This window comes from Ictidomys tridecemlineatus, chromosome 11 (genome assembly GCF_052094955.1).
Source record: "Ictidomys tridecemlineatus isolate mIctTri1 chromosome 11, mIctTri1.hap1, whole genome shotgun sequence".
Taxonomy (NCBI): Eukaryota; Metazoa; Chordata; class Mammalia; order Rodentia; family Sciuridae; genus Ictidomys; species Ictidomys tridecemlineatus.
Window position 1 is genome coordinate 120258726 of NC_135487.1, and position 13826 is coordinate 120272551.

Here is a 13826-nt window from a genome sequence, read left to right on the forward strand (position 1 = left end):
CAAGCCTCAGCAAAAGTGAGGCGCTAAGCAACTAAGCGAGATCCTGTGTCTAATAAAATATAAAAAAATTAGTCTGGGAATGTGGATCAGTGGTTGAGTGCCCCTGAGTTCAATCCCCAGGAACCCCCTTCAAAATGTATTCCACTGATGAAATTTTCATATTGAACCATTCTTGCATTCCAGAAACAAGTTCGACCAGGTCATGGTTTGCAGTCCTTTTAATGTGGTACTAATTCAGTTTTATAGTACTTTATTGAGCATTTTTGTACCAATGCTGTCAAGGGATATTGTTTTATAGTGTCTGTGTCTGTCTTTGCTAGCAGAGTATTGGCCTCATACAAGGAGTTTGGAAAAATCTCTCCTCTCCAAAAAAAATTTGTTTGGAATGTCTGTGAAGGATTGTTGTTAGATTTGAAATTTACCAGTCTGGTCTCAAGTATAGAGCTTTTCTTTGTTTGGAGGTCTTTGATTGCTACTTTAATATCCTTGCTGTTATATAGGTGTATAAAGATTTGCTATTTATTCTTAATTTAGTTTTGGTAGGTTGGGTGTCTGAAGGAATTCATTCATTTCATCTGGATTACATACCTTACATTCTTCGTAGTACCCTTCATCCTTTTTATTCCTGTAAAATCAGGAGTAATATCCCCAATTTACTTTCTGATTTTAGTAATTTAAATCTTCCATCTGTTTTTCCAAGTCCACCCAAGTGTGTCAAATTTGTTAGTTGTTTTCAAAGAACCAAATTTTTGTTTCACTGGTTTTCTCTATTTTTTTTTTCTGTTGCGTTCTTTTTCTTCTTCTAATCTTCACTATTGTCTTCCCTCTGTTAGTTTTAGGTTCAATTTGTTCTTGTTTTCTAGTTCCGTAAGTGATAAAGTTAGGTTATTGGTTGATATCGTTTGTAATTATTTTTTGATGTAAATGTTGATAGGTATCAATTTTCCCTCAGAATTGTTATGTTGTTGTTTTTTTCTTTCATTTTCCGTTACCTCTAAGTCTTTTCTAATTTTCGCTGCTATTTCTCTTTTGATTCATCCGTTGTTTAAGAATGTGTTCTTTAATTTCCACAAACGTGTGAATTTTCCAGTTTTACTTTGTTATTGATTTTTCACTTTATCCACTGTGTTCAGAAAAGATATGTTCTATGATATCTATCTTTTAAAATCTTTTGAGACCTAATTTGTGGGCTAACAGCATCTAACTCTAGAAAACGTCCCATTTGCACTTGATGAAAAAGATGTATGCTGTTGCTTTGGGGTAGAGTGTTCTGTATATGTCTCTTAGATTTAGTTGGCTTATTATGTTGTTCAAGTAATAATCTATTTCCTTACTTATCTTTTGTCAGGTTGTTTTATCCATTATTGAGAGTGGAGTATTAAAGTCTCTATTATTGTGGAAATGTCTATTTTGATATCTTCAGTTCTGCCAGTTTTTGATTATTTGGGAATAACTTAATTCTCCCCTTTCTTTGGAGAGATACCTTGGCTGCCTATAGAATTATAAGTTAACTTTTGTTGTTTTCCATTTATCACTGACTGTATTAATCCACTGCCTTCTGACCTCCAGTTTCTGATAAGAAATATGATGATAATCTTATTGAGGATAACTTATCTAATAGTCCCCCTTATCTGCAGGTGGTCCATTGCAAGACCCCCAGCACACATCTGAAGTTGTAGGTCATACCAAACCCTCTACCGACTGTCTTCTCTAATAGATCCATACATAAATTTAACTTTTCCCATTTTAACTAAGCATTTTTACTCATTGCCTAGTAACTTCTGCACTTCGATATATAACAGCAAAAGTAACATAGATTTCCTTTACCATCTTCACAATTTAATAGATAAGATTTTAGCAACTTCAGGTTCTTATTAAGTCCAAAACTTTTAATTTTTCACATACAGAAAGCGCTTTTTAGCTTTTTTTAAAAAACATATTCTAATGCCCAGAATCACTACTTTTGTGCTTTAGGACAATTACTAAATGAACACAGGCTGTGATATGTTTCAGTTGATCTGGCAGTGGAGATGGATACTAAATGGCTGCTATGGTTTGGATATAGTTTGAGTGTATCTTCCAAAGGTCTATGGTCTATGAAGCTTGGTCTCCAGTGTGGCAAAATGTTGAGACAGAACCTTTACGAGGTGGAGCCAGGGCAAAGCCCTCAGAAGGGATCAATGCTGGTCTCACTGAACAAGTTAATTTTTGAGAGAGTTGTGATAAAGCAAGGTAACTCTCTATGCTTGGCCTCTTCTAAATATGGCCAGTTCCCTTCCTATTCCTCTGCTATGTTGTTATGCAATCAAGAGATCACTCACCAGAGGCTGAACAGATAGGTCCACCCAAATCATAGACATTCACCATCCAAAACTGTGAGCTATATAAACCTCATTTATTTATAAAGCATCCAAACCTCAGGTATTCTGTAATAGCAACACAAAATGGACTAAAACTGTGACTAACATATGGGTAGTATATCTAGCATGGGTGTACTGGATAAAGCAATGGTTTACGTCCCAGGTGAGAAGGGGCAGGATGGTATAATATTTTATCATACTACTCAGTACAGCATGCAATTTAAAACATTTGAATTATTTTTGGAATCTTCCATTTAAGAGGTTTAGACCAGCCAGGCATGGTGGCACATGCCTATTATAATTCTGGCAACTTGAAAGGTTGAGGTAGGAAGATCACAAGTTTGAGGCTAGCAAACTAAGTTTGCTCAGTGTGAAAGCACTCGGGTCTAATCCCCAGTAACAAAAGGAAAAAAAAAAAAGATTTTTCAGAAAACCCTTGACTGCTGTCATGGTTCAGATATGAGGCATTACCCAAAAGCTTTGTGCAAAATGATGCAAGAATGTTCAGAGGTGAAATGATTAGACTAAGATCATCAGTGTGGTGACTGTAGGTGGGTAGGGTGTGGTGGAAGGAGGTGGGTCAAGGAGAGCATACCCGAAACTGTTTTTAAGAGAAGACTACAAGAAAGTACATTTTTTTTTTCTGGCTGCTTGCAATATTTTCTGTGTTTGTCTTTTAAAACTTTGATGATATTGCGTCTTCGTGTGCATTTCTTTGAGTTCACTTTACTAGGAACTTGTTGAACTTCCTGATGTGTATATTCATATCTTTAATAAAGTTTGGGGAAAATTCAGTCATTATTACTTAAAATACTCTCTGGACCCTTTCTCTTTTTCTTCTCCTTCTGGAGCTCTCACAATGCGTATGTTGGTCTACTTGACGGTGTTCCATGGCTCCTTTAGGTTTTGTTCACCTTTCTTAACCTTTTCCATTCTATCCTTCAGACCCAGTAGTTTCCTCTTCAAGTTTGCAGATTCCTCCGCCTGTTCGTATCTGGCTTTGACTATCTCCAGTGAGTTTTTCCTTTCAGTTATTTTACTTTTTAGCTCCAAGATTTCTTTTTATTTTTTCTCTTTTTCATTAATATTTCATTTTTTTTCATGTTTTCTTGGCTTTGTCCACTTTTTTTTGTTTTTGAAGGGGGAGGCTGAATATCTTTCAGTTCATTTTCTTAATGTCTTAATCTGAAAAATCTGCTATTATATCCCTTTCAAGGACAATAAATTTCTTATTTTTTTTCCTTGGATTGGAATGTACGGTTCCATTTCTTTGTATGCCTTTGATTTGATTCACTGAGCATGGATCCAACTGTCATAACTCTGGAAACCAGATTCTCCTCCTTTCCCAGTTTTCTGCTTTTTGTCATCTTTATCTATTTATTTGCTTATTTATTTATTGTAGGTTCTATGCCAAAGTTCAGACCTTAAAATTAAGGTTTTTCTCAGGTGTTTTCTGAGTCTGCATCTTTCCTTGGGAAAGCAGGGTAATTTTCTAATTTTCCTTGTATATGCAGTTGCTTTTCAATACTCAAATCTTCAATGTCTGGGTTTCCGAAAAAGAGGGAAAATATAAATAAAAGGGGTAAAGGAGTGTTGTCCCTTTAAATCCTCTAAAAACCATGTCAGCTGGAAGATCAGGGCCTTGCAGCCACAGGAGAGAGAGGAGGCAACAATGGCTGTTCACTTCTTCGTCTGCATGTGTATGAGCACAAGCAGCAATAAGCCATCAGAGCACAGAACCTTCGTATTTGGAGGGCAGGGTCACCCCGGCTTCTGAAAGCTGTATGCAATTTCTCCCAGGAACATATGCGTAGCTGTCTTCCGGTGGCTGGCAGAGAGGAATGGCTAGCGCCTAGTGTGCTGAGAGTTGATATTGATGGGAATCAATACCAACTCTAGGGTTCCAGAGAGATCACATCAGGCAGATTCCGTTGTTTAGATGGAGAGACAGGTTCTGGCGCTATTGAATCTTCCACCTTCACCTCCCTCTGTCTCTGCTAATGCATTTTTAATTTGTAAAATATCTTCCCACTTCTCAGAACTTGGCTTTTATATAGCACTCCACTTTTATTTCACTGATATTATCTTGACATCCTTCTGAAAATATGAAATGTGTATCTTTTGACACTTTAATATACACCCTGCACTCTATCTGATTCTTCTGTGTTTCTTTTTCCTTTGTTATTTTTTATTATATTGATATTTCTTTTTATGTTAGTGACTTCAAATTTTTGGTGATCCCTGTAACTTGAATCATAGCTAAGTGTGACTCTCTAACAAGTTCTTTAGAAGCTGTGTGTGTGTGTGTGTGTGTGTGTGTGTGTGTGTGTGCGCGCACACACACACTTGTGTGGCTGGGGTGTAGAGTGTGGGCTTTTTTTTACTAGAGTGATAAATCTTGGTAATATGATAAAGCTAGTTTTATTTGGATAAGCTTGATTTTTTTCCCAAAATAGGGCACCGAACTGTCCAGATCTGTAAGTCTTTTCTCTCAAAATGCCAAGTTCCATAGGGGAAAATTCTGCGTTCTCTGATTGAGAGCTCTAAGTGTTATTGGGAGTTTAACTAATACCCTTTTATTCCTCTCATCTTTTAAAATAGTTATTGGCCCTAATCAATCTAACAACATTAATAAACAAATTATTTGGATTTACAATAATACTTGAATATACATTTTCAAATGCAATTAGTTATTCTATCTGTGACTCAATTACCTTTGTCTTTGTATGTTGAAATTTTATCAATTTAACTACGCATTGTATTTACTAGTGTAAGAGTAAAGTTCAAGAATAATTTAATATAATTGTTAGATGTGTTAACTTTTTGGACAAATTTAAGAATTTTAAGTAGTTAAATAGTAAATAAATTAATATTTCATATTAATATTAAATAATAAGAATATGTTGGCTATTGGATAGGTTTGGGGAAAAAATCTCTGTAAATCATTTAGAAATTAAAATTTTTTTCAAGTACTGTGTTATTTTGATTTCTTAATTTCATTTAAGCAATGAACCCTCACAACTTTTATAGCTGAATTTACAATCTGATTTTAATTTTACTTCCCAAATCATATAGGACAATATCCAGTGTGAATTCTTTTTAATCTACATATAATAAAGAATATGAAGCAAAGAAGAAAATGCTGAGGAATAATAAAATATTTCCCCCAAGATATTTTGTTTCTCCACCAAGCTCCATTTCTCAGTTGAAAAATGATTATCTACCTAACAATGCAAACGTGTGTTTTAGTGATGGCTAGAATGATTTAGAAGCTGAAAATAATGTCTAAATGTCCCTCTTCTAAAACGTCCACTGTTTCAGCATGATGAGTTTAAAAATAAAACTCCAATTTTCTAAAATAACATTTTAGATTTTATTGTAGTATCCCAGAAATAAAGTCGTTTGATACCGGGCTTCGGCATTGACTTCAGTTAAAAACAGATTTTTAACTCCCAACCATTGAGTGATTAGTCAAAATGTATAGTAGACATGTCTCTATTCATAGAAAACAAAAACAAAGGCAAAAACTTTTAAATAAAATGAGATAGAAGAAAACAGAACAGACTTGAGTGAAAAACATGAGAATGTACTGCACAAGTTAAGATTAACTCCTGCCCTGTGACTGTTGTGCTTTGGTTTGTAGGTGTGTGCACAGACACAGATGTATATGTATGTATCTGGTTGCTATAACGTGCATTTTGTACTAGGGGCCATGAGTCATGGTAAAGAGTTCGAAATTCGCTGAAGTACAAAGGGGAAAATGCTTGATGTGGAGCAGGAAATCGGACATTAACTACTGGGATTGCTAACAAAACAGAAATTAAAGGTTTTGGAAATCAATATTCTTTTGTGAGAGACCAAAAACATATGATCCACAGACATAATGACAGAATGGAATAGCAATTAGGACTGAAGAGTACATGGGAGGAAGGTAAGAGTTAAAAGAGATCGGTAAAATAATATAAAATGGCTAGAAAAATTCGGGGAGATAAGAGTGTGTGGATTATGATAGCTAATACTAACGATGATAGCAGTAATAATACATCGTCGTTCTGAATACTTCCTGCAGTTCCCACAGCTGTGCCTGCTGTGTTTATTGTAGTGGAGTTGATTCATACCACAGTTCAGCGGGGAGAACAGAGCCGGGATTGGTAACCCCATTTTGCAGATAAGGGACGATGAGTTTATGGGGAATATAGCTATTTTCTCACTGTAACAAGAATAAAGGATATTTATCCTTTTTTTTTTTCCTCATTTCCAAAGGACTTTTGTGTTTGACAAGAAACTCTGGATATAGGTTTCACAGATAAAGAAACTGAGGCTCAGAAAAATTTAAAGATTCGTTTAAATATATATGGTGAATAAGAAGTAGAGTCCAAAATTGAATCTTTTTATTGCAGTGTTTATGTTATTTCCACTCACTTCTGCTAACTAAAAATTGCTACCTGACACATTAAGTAGCAATGTTTGCAGACCTAGACTTATTATCCAGAAGGTTGAAGGTATAGGGCAGCATTTTTAAGGCTACCGAAAAATAAAAATAAAATGTATTTATTTATTTATTGAGTGAAAGTAAAAGCAACCATTGGAAAGTATAGGGTGACTCCTATTTGGGGTTTTCTTAGATTTCACCAGAAACTCCCTCAAATATGTAATTGAATCTATTGTAAGAATAAACCTTAGTGGGTTATTTGAAAAATTTAAATATTTAGATGTAATATTAGCTTTTGAAATTAACATAAAGGAGGATCTGTCCTGTGAAAACACATCACCTGATACAAGTGGGCGGAATAGTCCCTTCAGCTGACTCCAAGGTACCATTCACTGCTCATTTCACACTGTCATCCAGGTGAGCCAGGTGCAGTGTCATGCACCTGTAATCCCAGTGGCTCAGCCAGCCAAGGCAGGAAGATGGAGAATTCAAAGCCAGATTCAGCAATGTAGCAAGGCCAGAAGCAAATCAGTGAGACCCCATCTCTAAATAGAATTTAAAAAGGACTGGGAATGTGGCTCAGTGTTTAAGTGCCCCCGGATTCAATTGCCGGTAACAATAAAAGTATATATTATGTGAGATACTCACTATAATTATATGCACGACTTGTGTTCACCAATAGATTCTTTTCATTCTTCCAGGATCTCTGAAGGCCCAACGATCTAAAACTGGTCTGTGCTCTCTCCTCCCCCAGAAATAATTCCTTACATAGAGCATCACCAACAATATGTGCACATTCTCACAATATAAATGAAGATACCATCGCTGTTGCTACCTCTTTAACCAGATTGCCAAGGCGGTTTTAATCACATTCTAAAAATATGTCTTTTATGTGATCCTGAAAACACAGATACCTATCTTCCTATTTGGCCAACCTGGAACTTATAGGAAAAAGATCCAAACTTTATGCTGCTGAATTTTATAGATGCTTGTCCCCGTAATCCACTTGATTTATGACACCTATGATGCAAAAGACCTAGAATTGTCCGTGAAAAAAAACAAAATGACTTTAGTGAGCTTTTAAACCTGCAGGTCTCCCCTCCCTCCAAAAAAGTGTTGTATACTTAAAACTTTGCCCCTGCCCGAGATCAGTCTCCCCTCATTAATTCTATCTGCAGCCCTGATTTCATTCAGTCCCTGGCTGTCCAGGCAGCCATCCACTCTCCAGTGCCAGTGAGCTCTCTATCCTTGTGCATGTGAGCTGCAGGTTTGTTTGGGCTTTGGAGAGCTGCCTTTGTTCTCAAGTGTCTGAATTTCTAATGCCTTTGTTTTCTCTTCCTCTCAACAAACCACTGCTTCAGAATCTTAACTCTAGTGACTGGGCACTGCTCCACCTTTCCTGTCCAGAGAATCTCGCAAGACGCTATTTGAAATGGATCCATCCTGTCAGGAGAGTGTTCGGCCGATAGCCCTGCACAGAGCATCCTTGACCTCTTTGTTCCTCAGGGTGTAGACCACGGGGTTCAGGAGGGGCGTGATGACCGTGTAGGTCACAGAGATCAGCTGGTCCTCATCCCTGGTGTTCTCCGACTTGGGCTTGAGGTAGGCGATGGAGGCACAGCTGTAGTGGACGATGACCACGGTGATGTGAGAAGCACAGGTGGCGAAGGCCTTCTTCCGGCCCTCCGCAGAGGCAATCTTGAGGATGGCGGAGATGATGAGGATGTAGGAAATGAAAACCAAGCCCATAGGAATCAGGATCACCAGCACACTGATGACGAAAGTCAGGATCTCGTTGACAGTGATGTCGATGCAGGAGAGCTTCATCACGGGCCGGATGTCACAGAAGAAGTGGGCCACCTTGGTGGCACAGAAGGGCAGTCGGAACACAGCTGACACCTGTGTCACTGCTACAACGAGGCCAATGCTGCAGGCCCCCCCCACCAGCTGGAAGCACACCCTCTTGCTCATGATAATTGTGTATCTCAGGGGGTTGCAGATGGCCACATAGCGGTCATACCCCATGGCCGTGAGCAGGAAGCAGTTGTTAATGGCCAAAGTGGCGAAAAAGAACATTTGGGTGGCACAGCCAGCCAGGGAGATGGGCTGACGGGCACCTGTGAGGTCACAGAGCATCTTTGGTATAATGACAAGTGTGTACGCTGACTCCGAAGCCGAGAGCATACTGAGGAAGAAGTACATGGGGGTGTGGAGATGACGATCCAGGCTGATTATGGTCACGATGATGATATTGCCTGCCAGGGTTAATATGTACAGTGCAAGGAATAGGACAAAGAGTGAGAGCTGGTGTTCACGGAAGCTGGAGAAACCTTGAAAAATAAACTCACTCACCAAAGTGTGATTCTCTCTCTTCATTGAGTCCTGTATGGTATCTAAAAAAGAAAAAAAAAAGAATATAAAGATCTGGGTGGTGATCTATGTCAAATAGTAGGCTGGGTAAACTCCGTGGTTAATTCAACACGGGTTTCTGCTTATTTATATTCACATTCTTACTTATTTCTTTGGGGAGTGAAGACTGGAGACTTGTTATCTTTTTTTTTTTCTCAGTAAGACAAAAGTACATGGCCCTTGAGGCAACTGTGATAAACTCCTTTCCTTCTTCTCTCATGCGCTAGCTTATCTTGGGCAAAGACTGAGCATCTCTAAGACCAGTTTCCTCGTCTTTACGTGGATGTAGTGATGGTACCATCATGGAATGGTTGATAAGAAGAACTTTATGCTGTTAAGTATACCTATATTTGAACTTAAAGGTGGAATACATTCAAGTTCACAGGTGGCATCCTCAATTCCGTAGGAACACGCTAATTCTTGAATTTCTAGGGTTTGGGTAGAGCTTTTTCTACTCTGACAAGAGAAACTGCTTTTGCATTCCAATCTTTTGACTGCTCTTCTCAACTCTGTCCTACATTCCTCTTCCCTAGATACCACTCAGTTTTCAAAGCCAAGTGTTCTTTAATTTTTTTTTTCTCCTTACCCATCTCCTCTCTCTCAGATCTACATGTCTGTGCACATTCAGGTAGCATAGAACTGTCTTCTGACTTTTTAGCATTATAAGCACCTGACAGTATCTTCACAGTTATAAAACATATTCATGTACATTATTTAATTCTGTTAACACCCAAATGTTGATAAACAAGGAAGACAAGGATTAATTTACACAGGAACTGAAGTCATCTCTGCTGAGGGAATCGCCCTTGGACACATTGGTGTCAAAGAACTAAACCAAGATGAGAACTCATGTCTCTTTACCCCTTGTGATTGTTCCTCCCACTCCACAAAAACTACAGTGTAAATACAAAATTTTCCCCAGTACAGCTAGACAGGGGCTGTGTATTTCCAATCCTTATGGCCACAGAGTGGCCACTACAACGTAGGACACAAACATTACACATCATTGCTCCATCACACAAACTACCCACCATGAAGCAAAAATGCTGGAGCATCACAGTGAATTTCTTTTTTTCAAAGAACAGAAGGCTAAATTGGTTTTAACCTCTGTCTCATTTTTCCTGATGCTATGCCTATGACAGCCACAAACGATGAAATAATTGGGTTACATTTTTAACATTGGAATTATAACATTGTAACCAAAGGAAAGCATACCATTATTAACATAATTGGAAAAGATAGTGCAACTTTTCCAGTAGCCTTTACCCTATTTCTAACCAGCATACAATTATATCATTGGTTAGTTGTCAAAAACCCAAATTCAGTAATAGGATGGAGTTGCTTCAAAAGTGCATTTTTCCAGAAGTAAGGCAAATAAATCACATTACAAAGTGGTTTACTATTGGGTAGATTTCAAAGGTAAGCTTATTTTGCACTTTCAAAATTATATCTATCTATTTTCAGAAATACACCACTTTCCATAAACAAGATCTACAAAAAAAAAAAAAAGGTATTTACAAGGAATCAGCAGCATACAGTTGTGCTTCAACACTGCAGAGCATTTCAGAGGAAATTAGATGGGGTTGCAAAAAATAAATTTTATGTTAGACGCCAGACACCATTTCTTGATAGGAAAAGTTGTTTGACCCTGATGTGTGGTTAGTATTTGTAAACATGCTTTATGAAGCTTTATAAACTTTCTCTGTGAACTATGAATTGTCTGAAGACGAGAATAGAGACAAGGGAGCAAAGCTTGTATGTAGCCGAGTTGCATTGTTTATTACCATATCAGTTGAGATACTCTTTAATCCTGGGAAGCCATGAATTATTGGGATTAACAGGAGATCTTGGTAAGTAATAAATAAAGAAAAAAAAAGAAGAACAAATATTCACATACACCAGTATCCTTTCCAGCTTAATATAATTTGGCCCTTTCATCACAACAAAAGTCATACGTGCATTTTATTCCTCACATGGAACCCCCTGTTAACCACTGACATCTTTCTCCGTATCTCACGTACTTCTCTCCCTGGGAATCTGTGAGTCAACAGAAAAATAGAGGTAGAGGTCAGAGAGGTGGCCCATGGATCCAAATATTCACAAACCCGGGTGGTGAAGAAAAGTCAGCTGAATGTGTTCATTCCACTTCCAAAGGGATGGTGGTGGAAGGAAAGATACAGGAGGCTCTCTGTTCACTGCGTACACTCTCTCTGGTTGTCAGAAGAACTTTTGAACTAAAGAAAGGCTCTCTGAGGATCAGTTTCCAGGCTCTCTAGGTGCTATTCACTGAGCACCTACCAAGTCACCCTGGGACTAGGAAGCCAACAGCTTGTGCCAGGGGACCTTGTTACATGAGGGGCACATTCACCAGATGACATGGGTTTGTGCTCTGGGAGTCTTGAGGCAGTTTTCACTGTAAGTAGGAACAGCCATGGCTTCGTCGCAGGGTTTTATTTTTTAAATAAGTATTCTATTTTTATACCGTGGAGCCTTGGAAAACCATGGTTACAAAGCCCAAGTGAGCTCCTGCTAAGAATCACTGTTGTGGATTCCAGGAAACCATGCAACAACTCTCCCTGCTCTGTGCTAGAAGCTCTTTTGTTTCGTTAGTTGGTTCCTTTCTCCTTTAATTTAATAGTCAATTCTGGCTTTTTTCTTTCTTTTTTTTTTTGTCCTGTAGCAATCAGAAGTGGGAGATTCATACAAGTTCAAGCCTAGCCTTAACAACTAAAGGAGGTTTTTTTTCAAAAAGAAAAAAAAATTAAAAAGAGCTGGGGATGGGGCTCAGTAGTTACGTGCCCCTGCAATAAATTCCCTAGTACCAAAACAAAACAAAACAAAAAAGGTAGGAGATCCCAGCTCAGAAGGCAATAGTAACTTCAGAAGGCAGAGAGGGCACTGGATATCCAGACTGAGCCAGGACTTCCTGCTCAGGACCCTCAGGCAAATGATTTTAAACACAATGGTCTTCAGGAGATCAGTTTTTTTTCTTCCTCAATACAGGTTTCCCCACTCCAGGTGCTATCTTTTCCCTGAGAGTATTTTATTCCAATTTTCCTTTTATACCTCTCTCCTCACCAGATCCTGCCAGTTCTCCTCCAAGTTAATTCTCTCACACTTGGCCAAAAAAATAAAAAAATAAAAAATGAAGCACCTGAATTCATATCATGATAAACTTGAAAAATGCCCTGGGGCTCTTCCTTTTTCTTTTCTTTTTTTTTTTTTTTTTGTATTCCCTATTCTTCTTTCCCTACAGAATTTGTAGTGACTGTTAAGTTTAGAAAATTATACAAGGAAAAATGTTTATGGCAAAAATAAAAATGTTAATAACATTTGCTCTTATCTCTATATGTTTCAGAGGCATAAGAAAATAAAATACTAGCCAAACCGGAGTTTCTTTAGAACACTCAAATATTTTAATTAAATTATCATTGACAAGAGTTAGTATCCCAATATCTTGTGGTTCACAGCTCAGTAATATCTTCATATGCACTATAACCTGCAGTGTTTTGGGGGTGGAAGTATGATTGACAGTTCCCTATTCATGTACCACTTGGTTGATTAAATATTAAGGTTTTCAGCTGACCACGGTGACATATACCTGTAATCCTAGCAATGCAGAAGGCCAAGGTAGGGGATTTTAAGTTTGAGGCCAGCCTCAGCAATTTAGTGCAGTCCGAAGCAACTTAGCAAGACTTTGTCTCTCCGAGCACAGTGCCTATAATCCCAGCAATTTGGGAGGCTGAGGCAGGAGGATCAAGAGTTCAAAGCCAACCTTAATAATTTAGCAAGCCCCTAAGCAATTCAGTGAGACCCTGTCTCTAATTAAAATACAAAATAGGTCTGGGGACATGCCTCAGTAGTTAAGTGCTCCTGAGTTCAATCCTCAGTACCAAAAAAAAAAAAAAAAAAGACTATCTTAAAGTAACAAATAAAACAGGTTGGGGATGTGGCTCAGCACTTTTTCCCTGAGGAGACTCTCTTTTCCCACTGATCTACAATTGTATATTGGTTTGAACACTTTCTATTCTATGTCACTGGTTAATTTAACGCCCTGTACCAAAATCACACTGCCTTAATAGCCATGATTTTATAATAAATCTTAATTAGCAAGGAGACAAACTTTCCTTATTTTATTGGTTTGTTTATTTATTTATTTATTTTTGTACTAAGGATTGAACCCAGGGGCACCCTATCACTGAACTACATTCCCAGTCCTTTTTATTTTTTATTTTTTTAATTTTGAGACAGGGTCTCACCAAGTTACCAAGCAAAACTGGCTGAGAACTTGCAAGCCTCCTGCCTTAGCCTATTGAATTGCTGAGATTACAGGTGTGTGTTATCAAACCCAGTTTTACCTTGTTTTATTTTTTAGTAGTTGAAAGTTCACTTTTTTATACTAATTTTAGAAAAAAAATTAACTGCTTTAAATTAAAATCACACTTTAGATAAATTGATAAGGGCTCCCAATTTATTTAAATCTTAATATTTTATACATCAAAAAGATACTGTAACATGATCAAGTGGGTTTCATCCCAGGGATACAAGTTTGGTTCAACATGTATACATCAACAAATATAATTCATCACATAAATAGAATTAAGGACAAGCATCAGATGACCATC

General features: G+C 37.7%; 1 protein-coding gene across 1 annotated transcript; it reads right to left on the bottom strand.

Annotated features, from left to right (window-relative positions):
* Nucleotides 1-8075: 8075 nt before the first annotated feature.
* On the bottom strand, nt 8076-9168 carry LOC101954411 (olfactory receptor 10J1). Its single transcript, XM_005339417.4, has one exon. The coding sequence runs from the start codon at nt 9166-9168 to the stop codon at nt 8239-8241; it is 930 nt and encodes a 309-aa protein (XP_005339474.4). The 3' UTR covers nt 8076-8238.
* Nucleotides 9169-13826: the final 4658 nt, after the last annotated feature.

Bases quoted from the DNA above. Each gene is read 5' to 3' on its own strand.
- LOC101954411 (XM_005339417.4), bottom strand. From the start codon at position 9,168: ATGAAGAGAGAGAATCACACTTTGGTGAGTGAGTTTATTTTTCAAGGT.